This window comes from Nannobrachium achirus (genome assembly GCF_963921795.1).
Source record: "Nannobrachium achirus genome assembly, chromosome: 2".
NCBI lineage: Eukaryota > Metazoa > Chordata > Actinopteri > Myctophiformes > Myctophidae > Nannobrachium > Nannobrachium achirus.
This window is the reverse complement of record NC_137811.1, coordinates 60,456,305-60,469,193: the sequence shown is the minus strand read 5'-3', so window position 1 is coordinate 60,469,193 and position 12,889 is coordinate 60,456,305. Positions and strand designations below refer to the sequence as shown.

Sequence of the window (12,889 nt, the reverse complement as noted above, 5' to 3'; positions counted from 1 at the left end):
TAGCTACAGTAAAGTGGGTGAGTGGCAGCTGTAGCTAGTAGCTACAGTAAAGTGGGTGAGTGGCAGCTGTAGCTAGTAGCTACATTAAAGTGGCTGAGTGGCTGAGTGGCTTGCTTTGGCAATGTAAACGTATGTTTTCTCATGCCAATAAAGCTCCTTTGAATTGAAATTTGAATTGGCTGTCTGGTCAACAGAAGGTTGCCCCCTCCCCCCTCGTCTGCCCAGTGTGTTGAAGTGTCCTTGAGCAAGACACTTTGACCCTAACCTACCAATAACTGCTCCCCGGACACTGCTCCCAATAATTAGGATGTGAAAATGTAGTGACAAATACCCCAACAATAACTAAAGGGGACCAAATTATTGTTATTGATTGACCTAGTCACTGGATTATTTGTGGACAGATACACACAAACATGACCGATTTCAATATCTCTGCCTGACTTGCGAAAAAAGAAAACAAAAATCGGACTCATTACATATATTAAAATATAATTGTGAGTTTAGGTCAGTGTGTTCCTATACCTCCCCCTGTTGGCTGATGATAGGGACTGCATACTGAAGTTTGACGTCATGAAAAAGACACTCCAGGAAAATGTTGGCCACTCCTATTAGGTTGTGGTTCTCCTGCGCCTCATAGAACGGGTCGATGAGCTTGTTGTTCATTTTGCTGAGCTGGAAAAATTGGGAGACAAACGTAAATATCAAAATAAAAGAAGATGACAAACTGTACACATATGAGCTGTAAAATACTATGTGTGTGTTATCTAGTAAATATGGAAAAATGGAAAATGTATCATGAATAGTTTAGAAATGATGTACAACAATGTGTTCATCAATAATTTACCAACTTGACCTTGACTTCTGACCCTTAAACTGCAGCATATGTCAGATACTGAGTTAGAGATATAATTAAAAGTCACGTCTCTTCTTATCCACTGTTCTCTTTCTGTACCCTCTCCAGCTCATCTTGTCCACAAAACTATGAATCACGTAATTTAAAGAATGTATTATCCAAATCAATAAACATCTTTTGTCACCTGCAACACATTTCCCAGAGGATACCATATGATTGCATTCTCCTCCCTCTGAGCTGCCTTGTCCACAAAATGATGAATTATGAGACAAGCGAGTGATATCAGTCTTATGCTGTTGAAGACAGCATGTCTTTCTCACAATCTGTCTCTGGCTGTGAGAGACGTCTCAGTGACTCTGCTCGCCTTGTAAAGCTCTCCTCCTTCATCCTCATAGATCCCATTGAATTATGTGAGAGTCTTGCATGATTATGGTATGTATGTCATTCCTTGGGCTGTTTAGGCATTGCTGTCTGATCTCGTCAAGGTGACCTGAATACATTAAAGATAAGTTTGATTCCCGATCCGGATGACCTTTGCCGCATGTCACTCCCCGTCTCTCCCCTCATTTCCTGTCAGTCTACTCTCCTATCAATAAAGGCATAAAAGCCCAAAATCAAATCTTAAAAAAAGAAAAAAAAAAAGTTGAATCATTTAGATTTTTTCTCATTTTATTTCCTCTCTACTCGGGGTCCCTGCCACCAAACATTTTCAGGTGGGGGTCCGTGGCCAAATATACATTTTGGGGTCATTGGCACGAAAACGTTTAAGAACTACTGATTAAGAAGGCATCTGCTCTCTTTTGTCTGTCTGTTCTTCTAACTGTCCTCTCTCATTCTCCTCTTTATTCAAATTCCCTTCTCTTCCTTCCTCTGTCGTCTCTCACTGCTTCATCTGTTTCTTCTCCTCGTTTTCCTTTCCTCTCCCTCCTTCACACGGAAATGTCTCACCGTGTCCTCGGCGGTGCCCTCCTTCCAGTCCCTGTAGTGGTCTCTCATGTCCACCAGTTTGTTCTCCAGTCTGTCGATGGTCCACACCTGTGTCCCCTTCCCTTTCCTCCTCACCTGGATGGCGGGCTCGCTAACGATGGCTCCACGCTGCACACAGGGGCGTCACAAGAGGGGGAAAAGTGGGACTGAGTTACTAGGGCCCAAGGTGGAGGGGCTTGGAATTATTTTATACTTTAGCTATTGAAAAATAGCAGATCTACAAGCTCACAGCTGTAGATCTGCTACTTTTGAAAAGTCGTGTGCAAATCTTTGAATATATGTATTATTTAAAGATTTTAACTCAAATCTTGCTTCTGGGGGGGTCACAGGAAAACGCACCACTGACATAGAAACATAGTTTTTTTCAAAAAAGAACACTAGAACCGTGTTATACAAAATGTAACGCCTCAACTCTTATTGCTCGTAAAATATGATTATTTTGGGGGTCCCCAGTTAAAATGTGATTCTTTTGGAGGTCCCGGACTGAAAAGGGTGAGAACCACTGATCTAAACCAGTGGGTTCTCAAAGTGGATTTCAGAGGACTCTCTAGGTTCCTTTAGGGGGGTCTAAATTGACCCTTACAAGCCTGTAACTCTTTTGTACACCCTAACCCTAACCCTAACCCTTGACATTTTGAAAGTTTGAGAAACACAGATCTAAACCATAACTAACATAGCATGGTGTGTGTGTGTGTGTGTGTGTGTGTGTGTGTGTGTGCGTGCGTGCGTGCGTGCGTGCGTGCGTGCGTGCGTGCGTGCGTGCGTGCGTGCGTGCGTGCGTGCGTGTCGTGCGTGCGTGCGTCTGACCTTGCGGTTGGCGCTGAGGTTGGAGGCGGGGATCTGAAGGGTGACCTGGTAGTCGGTGAGTTTCTTCATCTCCTCGGCCAGGAAGTTGGCCTCTCGCACCAAGGTGTTGGCTTTGACCACCTGCTCCCTGAGCCAGGAGAGACTCTGACGAAACAGCTCATCCCTGAAGCACACACACACACACACACGCGCGCGCACACGCGCACACACGCACACACGCACACACACACAAACACGCACGCACGCATACACACCCATTGAAAATGTTGATAGTTTGACCAGCAAAAGGGTTGTGCATACACACTCACTTACATACCTTACACATACAGTACATCAAAATACAAAGGGACCATTGAGCTTTTGTCCTATCTACGTACTTTGTGTGGTTTTTAACTGCAGACTTGGTTAATCTCGGCTGGTGTCAAAGATAAACACTGCCCATTTTCCACCGCAGTCTGAAACCCAACCCTAGGATCTTCTTGTATCCCTTCTTGTCACATTTGTATAAATGCTACTTTGCTACGTATGCAGAAATACTGCAGTATTGTCGGTTAGATCTTAGATTTGTTTTTTCTTGAACACAAATGTTGAGAATCTCATTTACAGATACCATGGTGTTTTTTTTTTCTTAAAACTTTTATCCCACAATTTTTGTAGCCCATTTTTTCACCCAGTGCCAATGCCTAAGCCTGTAGTCCTGGGCCCAACTCTCCCTCTGCCAACCTAGGGAGAGCACCGGACAATCCGTCGCATTGTGAGCTTGCACAGTAGATTGTCTATTTTCAAATGGCTGAAGTGGTTAATGTATGCTTTGAAATAATAATCAAAGTCTACAAAGTAACTAGTGACTAAAGCTTTCAAACAATAAATTGTAGTCAAGCAAAAATACAATATTTGCCTCTGAGATGTAGTGGAGTAGAAGTAGAAAGTAAAGAAAATTGGTAACACTCCACTGAAATATATATATTTTTAAAACTGTACTTAAGTACAGTTAGTGTGAGAATGGGAGGTCGGGTCATACGAAAGACTGAAAAATGGAACCCAGTGCCTCCCTACAGCGCCACAGGTTGGATTGGGGGTAAGTCCCTGCTACATACTAGCGTCTTGTCATTGTCCAGGGGGTGTACAACAGATGCTTGTCTATCTGTCTGGGTTACGGCTGACCTCTCTTCCGTCCACAGCCGCAGCTTGCCGTGGGGTGTGTGCGTGGGGAAGGCCAGGCGCTCGCTGCTGCTGCGGTGGTGCTGCTGCGACGGCGTCCTCTCGGGAGACAGCTGCTGGCGCAGGGACTCCAGCTCCCGCTCGTACATCATCCTCTGCTCCTCCAGCGCCGTGCGCTTCTCCTCCAGGTACTGCTTCTCCAGGACCTGCACCACGTTCTGCATGGGGTCTGCGGAGACGCAAACAGGACGCACACGCGTTGTTGTTACAGGCCTGAACGCAAATCTGTGTCACTTTAGATTTGAACAACTTTAACTATTAAAAAATAGCAGATATACAAGCTCACAGTGCACCGAGTGCCATACTGCGAGCTTGTAGATCTGCTATTTTTTGAAAAATCGTGAACATTTTGCAAGTCTTTGAATATTTCTGACCCGATTCTATAAATGTCTTCTAAATTCTTCTTCTAAATCAGTGTTTCTCAAACATTTTCATGTCAAGGCTGGGTGAAGTTAATTACGGTATGTATCAGGAGCTAACACATACACACAAGCATGAGGCAAACGCGTGCACTCACACACACACACACACACACACACACACACACACACACACACACACACACACACACACACACACACACACACACACACACACACACACACACACACACACACACACACTGTCTGCACAGTAATATCCCACACTGTTGAGTGTTTTCACCTATGGATACAGTAAGTTACATAATAAACACCCGGCTGTAGTGTTTACATGAGTCCACACCATCAGACACTTACAGTATCTTATCTTATCCAAACTAACTTGTGGATGAATAAACAATCTAGGAGCCATATCAGGTCTCCACGACTACTAAATCAACACAATACACGATAAAGCAACACTTCATCATAACACTGCAAACATTGCTGTGCACAACATTGTGGCTCACATACACTGTCTGACCAACACTACCTGCTTCAGTAAATCACAAAGACCACAACACATTCACTTCATACACCTACTATGCCATCACACACGCGCGCACGCACGCACGCGCGCGCGCACGCGTTCACACACACACACACACACACACACACACACACACACACCACTCATTTTAGAAACCAAATCAGATGGTGCGCAATGCCGCTAAACACCTGACAGTGCTCCTCACTGTAATTATCCTGACTGTGAATAGGCGGTGAGTAACAGTGAGACTAATGCTGCTACACACAGCAGCTGCAGAGCTGCAAGACGTCCCAACATCACCGGGGCTGCTCCTAGTAGTAATGCCCCATTTATGCTTCATTGAGATCGGCTATTTTCGGCTTTAGGTGTCAAGAGAGGTGAGGCACACATTTGTAATGATACTTCACTTCATCACATGGAAAGGCACACAACATTTTAGGTAGATGTTTAGAGAATTTGCACGCACGTGTGTGCTGTCCGTGAAAATAACTGCGTGTGCGAAGCGCCCCTGGCTACACCAAGCCAGTGCCGTGAGTGTACAAAACGCATATGCATGTGTACAAAATAGAACCAATCCCATTTTTAGAGCATGCATATCCAGGGCTCGCACTATCCCCGCGCCTGGTGTAGCCGGTGTCCTTGATATACATTGGATCGTTCCAAAAACGCTGTGCGCGCGCAATAAATTCCACACACAGTCGTTGAAAAAGCCTGTTGTATTAGCCCGGCAGTCACACACACAGTTAAAACACATTCACACCTGGGAGATGCCCAGGACAATAACAGTCTAATTATACTGTCTGGCCACTGGAGCAGTTTGAGGGTTACGTTACGTGCCTTGCTAAATGACACATAGGGAGGGGTCTTTTTTTATTGAGGGGTGTTACTGGAGAAAATGTATAAGCCCTTTTATAAAATGCCATGACCCTCCCTCTCAATTGGGGGAAAAACCAATGACCCTCCCCAAGCATTAAAATAAAAAAGATTGACCCTCCCCTACAACATGACATTTACCACAGTAAAATTATGCCTAAAACCTAAACTTAGTTATTCCTTATTTATTCCTTATTTATTTTTTTACTGTAAATTATTAGGATTTTTTTAGGGTTAAAAACGGGGGCGGGCAGCAGCAGCAATGAACAATAATGAATATGCTAATATAATGCATTGAGATCCCAGCTGCACTTCATCCCAAAAACACATTTCCAAATATAAACTAACACACCCTCCAAACTAAAGTAACTCACAGTGAGTAGCCTACTGCTGCTAGTGTAAAAGTCAACGTGGACACCACAAAAAAGGTGAGAAGTTCTTAGAGGTTGAGAACAGGTTATTTGACATCTACCGGTAGGTTAACAGTTGACACATGTGCACAACACATTTAACAGCTGCCATTCATTTCATTCATTAATTTTGCCATTCATTTGCCACAGTACAGCATGTTATTATTTATATTACACACAACACAAATGGGGTTCAAACCCAGGATGTCATGATTCATGACATTAGAGTGCTGTATTTTGATTGTCTTAAATATCAGCTCTTATGCCTTAACTTAAAGGTCTGTTCATACTCCGACCACCAAACCTTTCCTCGGAGAGTTCCGACTTCAACACGTGCAGCTTTCCGAACTCTAATTCGGGTTAATGCTTTTCAGAAGATTTGAGTGACATCATTTTGTAGTTGAACCGGACCTTTCCGACGAAAGGTTCGGTGGTCGGAGACAGTATGGACTTTAAGTTAAGGCATAAGAGCTGGTACTTCAAAATCAATCAATCAAAATAGAGCCCATATACTGTATGTGTGCAAACTAGCTGAGCCTTCCGACACGCCGCTATCCATTTATCAAACCATGCCTTGTCTTCCTGTTGAAAGTGTGAAGAGTTTGTCTCTGCACAAACACAGCTTGCAGGAGCTGCACTGCCCCAAATCCATTGGTGGAAGAAGTACTCTGATGTTTTTAGGTAAAAGTAGCAATACCACAATATAAAAATACTCTGTTACACATAATAGGTTTGTCTTCTAACTTGAGTAAAAGTGCAAAAGGGGTGACATCAAAATACCTGCTGTACCAAAGTACGTAAGAGTATTCAAACGAGCATGCAGGCAAGCGAGCGTACACACGCACGCACACGCACACACACGCACACGCACACTTACACACACACACACACACACACACACACACACACACACACACCCACACACACACACACACACACACACACACACACACACACACACATACACAGTTTAATCATACTGTAGCAGTACATCATCAACATACAATGTACTTCAACCACTTAAAGTACTAAAAAGGTGTAGTGTACTTTAGTTATTTTCCACCCCTGGCCTGAGTCGTACCGTTGTTTCCCAGGGTCTTCATGATGACCTCCATCTGGGCGAACTCGTAGCTGTAGTCCTGCTCAGAGGAAGCCTCGCTGGCCGTCTCCACATCCACGTCCACAAAGCTCTCCCTGGGAGAGGCTCTCTCCAGCTCCTTCAAACGGTCCCGCCGCTTGCGCTGCGGCAGGTTGATCCTGGTGGCAAAACATTACACCGCCGTCCCATCACCTTTCTTTACAGGCCAGTGCTCGTGTTAACCCATTAAAACCGTAAAAGCCTTTTTTCGGTGAATTGAGTGCAAAGGACCCAAAATGGAAACAAACCATAGGCTTTCTTGAGTTTAGAATGATCTTAGAAGACCATGTATTGAACTGTACTTTCCTGTGCTTTTTTTTTTCTTTGCGCAATATATTATATTAGAGTTTAGCATATTTAATATTCAAAAAACTCTTAGGATTTAGAACATTGGTTCTGAACAGTGGTTCTCAAAAAGGAATATCTGCTATTTTTGAACATTTTCTGAAACATCTTGAAAGAGTTTTTTTTTACACAAATCGTACTTACCTAAAGAAGTGGTTGTTCCCCCACAGGATTCGGTCGCCGTGCCATAGATGGACCAGGGAGTCAATCATGGTTCCGTTTACACAGGTTCTGTGGAGAACAGGATGCGTTCATTCCGTTGCTCCATGCTTACATTATATGTAATCGTTGCAGAAACATCTTATCTCTCTATTTTAACTTTTTGTGTTTTGGGGGGAAATGAATGTCCTACTTGATCTACAGCTTCAAGCGAAAGCATCAAAAGTAGCAGATCCACAAGCTTGTAAACATGTTGCGAAATGTGGTGAGAAGAGACGCACATTTCAAGCTTGCAGATCTGCTACTCTTGCTATTTTTGGAGCCGTGTGCAGAGCACATGGGCTCCCTCTGAGTGGCAATGTGTGTCTTGTCTCACCAGAGTCTGTGTCCAGTCGAGCATGAACAGGATCTGCCCATGCGCAATTCTTTGGATGGGATTTATGTCACTTTGAAGTGAGCCGATTTTTTGGATGGGATTTATGTCACTTTGAAGTGAGCCGATTTTTTGGATGGGATTTATGTCACTTTGAAGTGAGCCGATTTTTTGGATGGGATTTATGTCACTTTGAAGTGAGCCGAATCTCTGGGATCCGTTCTTTTCAAAGAGCCGTTCAAAAGTTATTTATTTTGTAAATACTTTGTAGATTTTGATTATAATTACAAATCACTTCAATCAAAAACATAGACCTGGAACTGCTCAAATTCACGGCTCCACTTCGAACCGAGGTTTGATTTTTTATTTGAATCCTGAAAGGTTTTGGACATAATGAGGTTTCCACCTGACAGAGACGATATCTTATAATGATGTTGTTGCTCCTAGGTGGAAACCGTGTATATCTAAAACCGTTACATTTCAGCTCATCTATCAAGACAGATTCTGCTAACAGAAGCCAAACCGAGTTACACTTTCTACACAAAAAAGGAGGTGGTGCCCCCAGAAATAAAACCGAATGGGTTCCCAGGCTAGGTTGCATTTCAGGAAATCAGGAAAATAATTGGTTAAATATTAATAAAATCCATAACCACTTTCAACCTGACGTCCCCATTGTAGGCATGTTATTGTAGGAGAAACATCACTTTTGAAATCAGAATCACAACATTGGAAGCGTTGTGGGCTTCTAGATGGGCTATTTCTGCTATTTGTTCTGTGTGACACTGTGTCAACAGTTGAAATATGGAGACACAAGGTTTCTTCCCCCGACAGCAACGATATCGAAAGAACTTAAAGTTATACCATGTAACTTTTTTTATAAAACAAATCTTAAAATTGTCCTAACTGTTAAATCGCTAAAGTTTTAGAACACCCACTCTGTTATTTTCAGCTTCTGAAGCCTTCTCTTTATATGTTTTCTATGAGCCGTGAGGGGGGGAGAATTTCGCGGCAAAATTGCGTCATCATACACTACCGGCCAATCACAGCGAGGATTATACACTGCCGGCCAATCACAGCGCATCTTGAAGTGGGGTCGCTATCACAATACGGCGGCCATATTTGTAGGCGCCCGTGTAGCTTGCCTCAACATAACAACAGCATTTACTCGGCGAAGGAGTCCGTTTCTCCGGAATGCCTGAACGCACAGGAACCAGGGACCCCTCTAAAGATAGATCTCGGCGAGGTGGAGGCAGACGCGGGAGTGGTCCGCGGCGAAAAACAGCCGAAAGACGCGGACGCGACCGCGGTTTGCTATAGAGCTACTGACCTCTAGGTGAGCAACTTACACAGTATAGCTTTAAGAACACGTGTTGTGAAAATTAATGACATTTAATTTCATAGCCGTGCCAAGAAAACTCCAAAGTAGATACGTACAGGGAGGAAAGGGGAAATAAATCACTTGCTGTAGCAATAAAGTCTTGGTATAATGAACATGAGTCACAGCTTTGATATGAAAGGACGGCGGATGCCTTCACCATGAGGTCATATGAAGCTCTTGAGGTCCAGTCAACCATGAATGGGGGTGAGGTTAGTGGGGGCAGGTGCAGGGAGTCAGGGACGTCAAAGGGGGGGAAAGTGTGACTGAGTTACTAGGGCCCAAGGTGGAGGGGCCTTCATTATTTTATACTTATTTTTTAAGCGAAAATTTGTAACTAAAATTTAGCTTCTGGGGCGTTCCTGGAACTAAATATTTTGAGATGGGGGTCCGTGGCCAAATACATATCATTTTGGGGGTCCTTCACATAGTGTGGGGGGGGGGGGGGGCAAAGGAGTTAAGGGCCTTTCAGACAGAGCGTAGACTTTTGATATTGTCAAATATTAGAGGCTGAAATTGTGAAAATAGCTCACAACGCTTCACAACGCAGATCGTCTATTTTCACAATAGAACCGTGTTATGCACAATGTAATGTGTATAACTCTTAGTGCTCGTCACGGTGGGGTGGGGGGTCCCCAGTTAAAATATGATTATTTTTGGGGTCACCTGGCGTTCTCCATGGGCGTGAGGGTGACGTCGTCGTCGGGGCACAGCTCCAGGCTGCAGTGCTCCGGCTGGATACCGATCCCCATCAGCTGGATGTCCTGGGTGGTGTCGGCGCCCACACGCGTGTGTTTCTTTGTTCAGCAGGAGATAACAGAAGATAGATAGATACCTTTATTATCCCAAGGGGTAAAATCTGTCGCCCGGAGGCAGCACAGCAGTTTAAGGTTATTTACAAAGTTACAGAGAAGTATGAAAAGACAGAAAAAGTACAGTGTACAGTAAAAGAGCAAGGTACACAAAAAAAAGAGAACGAAGAATGTATACATAAAGTGTCAAAACAGTCGACACTGATAAGTGTAACAGCAAATAGCAATACTTAAGCACAACTATCAATAAATACAGTGCCAAACAAAAGTGTCCATAACAGTCAATGCTAGTCAGTGCTAAAGTATCTCACTGCAATGTCAAACACAAGCAAAATAACATGACATGAAATGCGGTTCACAACCCCGCAAGGTGAAATCGGGTTTCATCAGCACTTCACTGCTCCCTGCCTCTTTTTTTTACCCATTAAGACCTGGAATTACTTTCTACTTTAGCTTTTGAAAAATATCAGTGCCGCGCTGTGAGCTTGTAGATCTGCTATTTTTGAAAAGTAGTGAAAATGTGTGCAAATCTTTAAATATATGTATCTTTAGAGGATTTGTAATTCAAATTTGAGCAACACTGACATAGAAACATAGTTTTTTCAAAAGGCCTTCGAAGGATTTAGAAGACACATAATAGAATTGGGTCAAAATATTCAAAGACCAAATTTTCATGATTTCTCCAAAATAGCAGATCTACAAGCTCGCAGTGAGCAATATCTGCTATTTTTTTAATAGTTAAAGCATAAATTAATGCGTAATAATGTGTCATAATAATGCGTCTTAATGGGTTAAACTTCTGATCTTCTCCTTATATCATTTTCCTACTGTATCATCCCCGGCCTACTCACTGTGTGTTCCTGCACAACAGACTAATCTATGGTTATAATGACATGAGTCTTAAGTCAATTACACTCAAACAGGGGGAATAAACATGATTTGATGCAATTGCAAAAGTTCCCACATTATGATTCATTAGTGATAGCCTAACTGGCCTAAATTGAAAGCAACAGCTGGTGGTGTTGGTGGTCAGTGGGTGGATGGTGGAGAGAGAGAGAGAGAGAGAGAGAGAGAGAGAGAGAGAGAGAGAGAGAGAGAGAGAGAGAGAGGAAGAGAGAGGGGGGGGTCATGGGTTTGGTTGAAGAGAATCACAGCAGTGATTGTAACTGCTTCATTTCATCGTCTACTGTCAACCTGTAGTGAAACCAGGGCCTACGCAGGGTTCCATTTGAACAGAAAACATAGAAGGGGATGTTTGATTTATTTTGAATTTTACTTTTTCACATATTAAGCCCTTTTTGAGCGGTGGTCACACCGTCTCCATAGTGTGGCCGTGTGTGTATCCGTGCGTGTGTGTCTGTCTGTCTGTCTGTCTGTGTGTCTGTAGCCTCTGGTGTATGTAGCCTCAGTACCCTGGGTGACCAGAGAGGTGCTGTTGAGTCTAGCCTGGCCTGTGCATCAACACACACACACACACACACACACACACACACACACACACACACACACACACACACACACACACACACACACACACACACACCACAGGGGAGGGGGGGGGGGGGGGGTTGGTGGGTAAACCACCGCTCAGTTCACACGGGTGTGATTTTTATTCATCATATTATGACAGTATTCATATTTCCATAAATCTTTTTTTGAAAATAAATTCGCATTTTGCCATCTGCTGATAAATTACAATTCTTGGGAGAAGGTTCTATTTTTCCAGTCAAGTGAGACATATTATTGAACATGCACTCTAACCCAGGGCTCTTCAGCCTATAGATTTCATGTATAAGATGAGAGAGAGAGAGAGAGAGAGAGAGAGAGAGAGAGAGAGATAAGAAGAGACGCTCCACAGCTACTCCACATACTGTAGGCTACTTTACCCCCGCAACTGACAGCATTGCGCACGATAACAGCTGATATACAGACTTGGAGGTCTGCTGTTCTCGGCCGTTCTGTGCGCGTGATGCCGTCGCGGAACGGAGAATAATGGCGAATGGTTTTACTTTTGAGCACAACTGCTTTGAACATACTGTAAGCAGTGGCTGGGGCGGCCGGTGTTGGTACAAGAGGCAGCCGACCCCCAGCAGCCTTTCCCACGAGTTCAATGCATTTTAATTCAAAACAAATTTGCTTAGTGTTTCCATTGCACTGATGCGTTTTTTTTTCCGATAAAGCCTCAAAATCCACCTCCACCAAGCGCAAAAAAGGTTTTTGCGAAAAATGAAAGTTCTTTCGAATTTTGAAGTGTTTCCATAAAAAGATTAATGCGCAAAAACGGCTTTATGGAAACGCAACTACTGATGCAACACGTTTTGAGCTGGTGGGTCTGCTCTTTTTGAAATACATACATTTAAACAGCAATGACAACACAGAAATGTGTGTGGGGAGGAATCATGCGATAAAGATGAATGACAAGAGGGGGCCGGGGATATCAAAAGCAGAGGCATGGACATGCCCCCATCCGCCCAGGAAATCTAACTCTGGGCCTGTACGTCAGAGTTGCTTATCGTTGTTGTCGGGTGGAAACCTTATATGTAAAAAAAAACATACATTTCAGGAAATGGACAAAAAGAACCAGTGTTCCAATCGAGCCAATGTAGTTATCCTTAGTAATACTATTC

At 43.5% G+C, this 12,889-nt stretch overlaps 1 protein-coding gene across 1 annotated transcript in view; it reads right to left on the bottom strand.

The window, feature by feature from the left end:
- The window catches only part of kif13a (kinesin family member 13A), a gene marked incomplete at both ends in the record, with an annotated part of 101,287 nt that overhangs the window by 26,578 nt on the left and 61,820 nt on the right, over positions 1-12,889 (bottom strand). Inside the window, 7 exons of the mRNA XM_080743165.1 lie at positions 523-672; positions 1,802-1,948; positions 2,648-2,810; positions 3,812-4,037; positions 7,142-7,317; positions 7,688-7,774; positions 10,117-10,247. Coding sequence (XP_080599291.1) covers positions 523-672; positions 1,802-1,948; positions 2,648-2,810; positions 3,812-4,037; positions 7,142-7,317; positions 7,688-7,774; positions 10,117-10,247 — 1,080 coding nt within the window. The remainder of the gene's footprint in view (positions 1-522; positions 673-1,801; positions 1,949-2,647; positions 2,811-3,811; positions 4,038-7,141; positions 7,318-7,687; positions 7,775-10,116; positions 10,248-12,889) is intronic.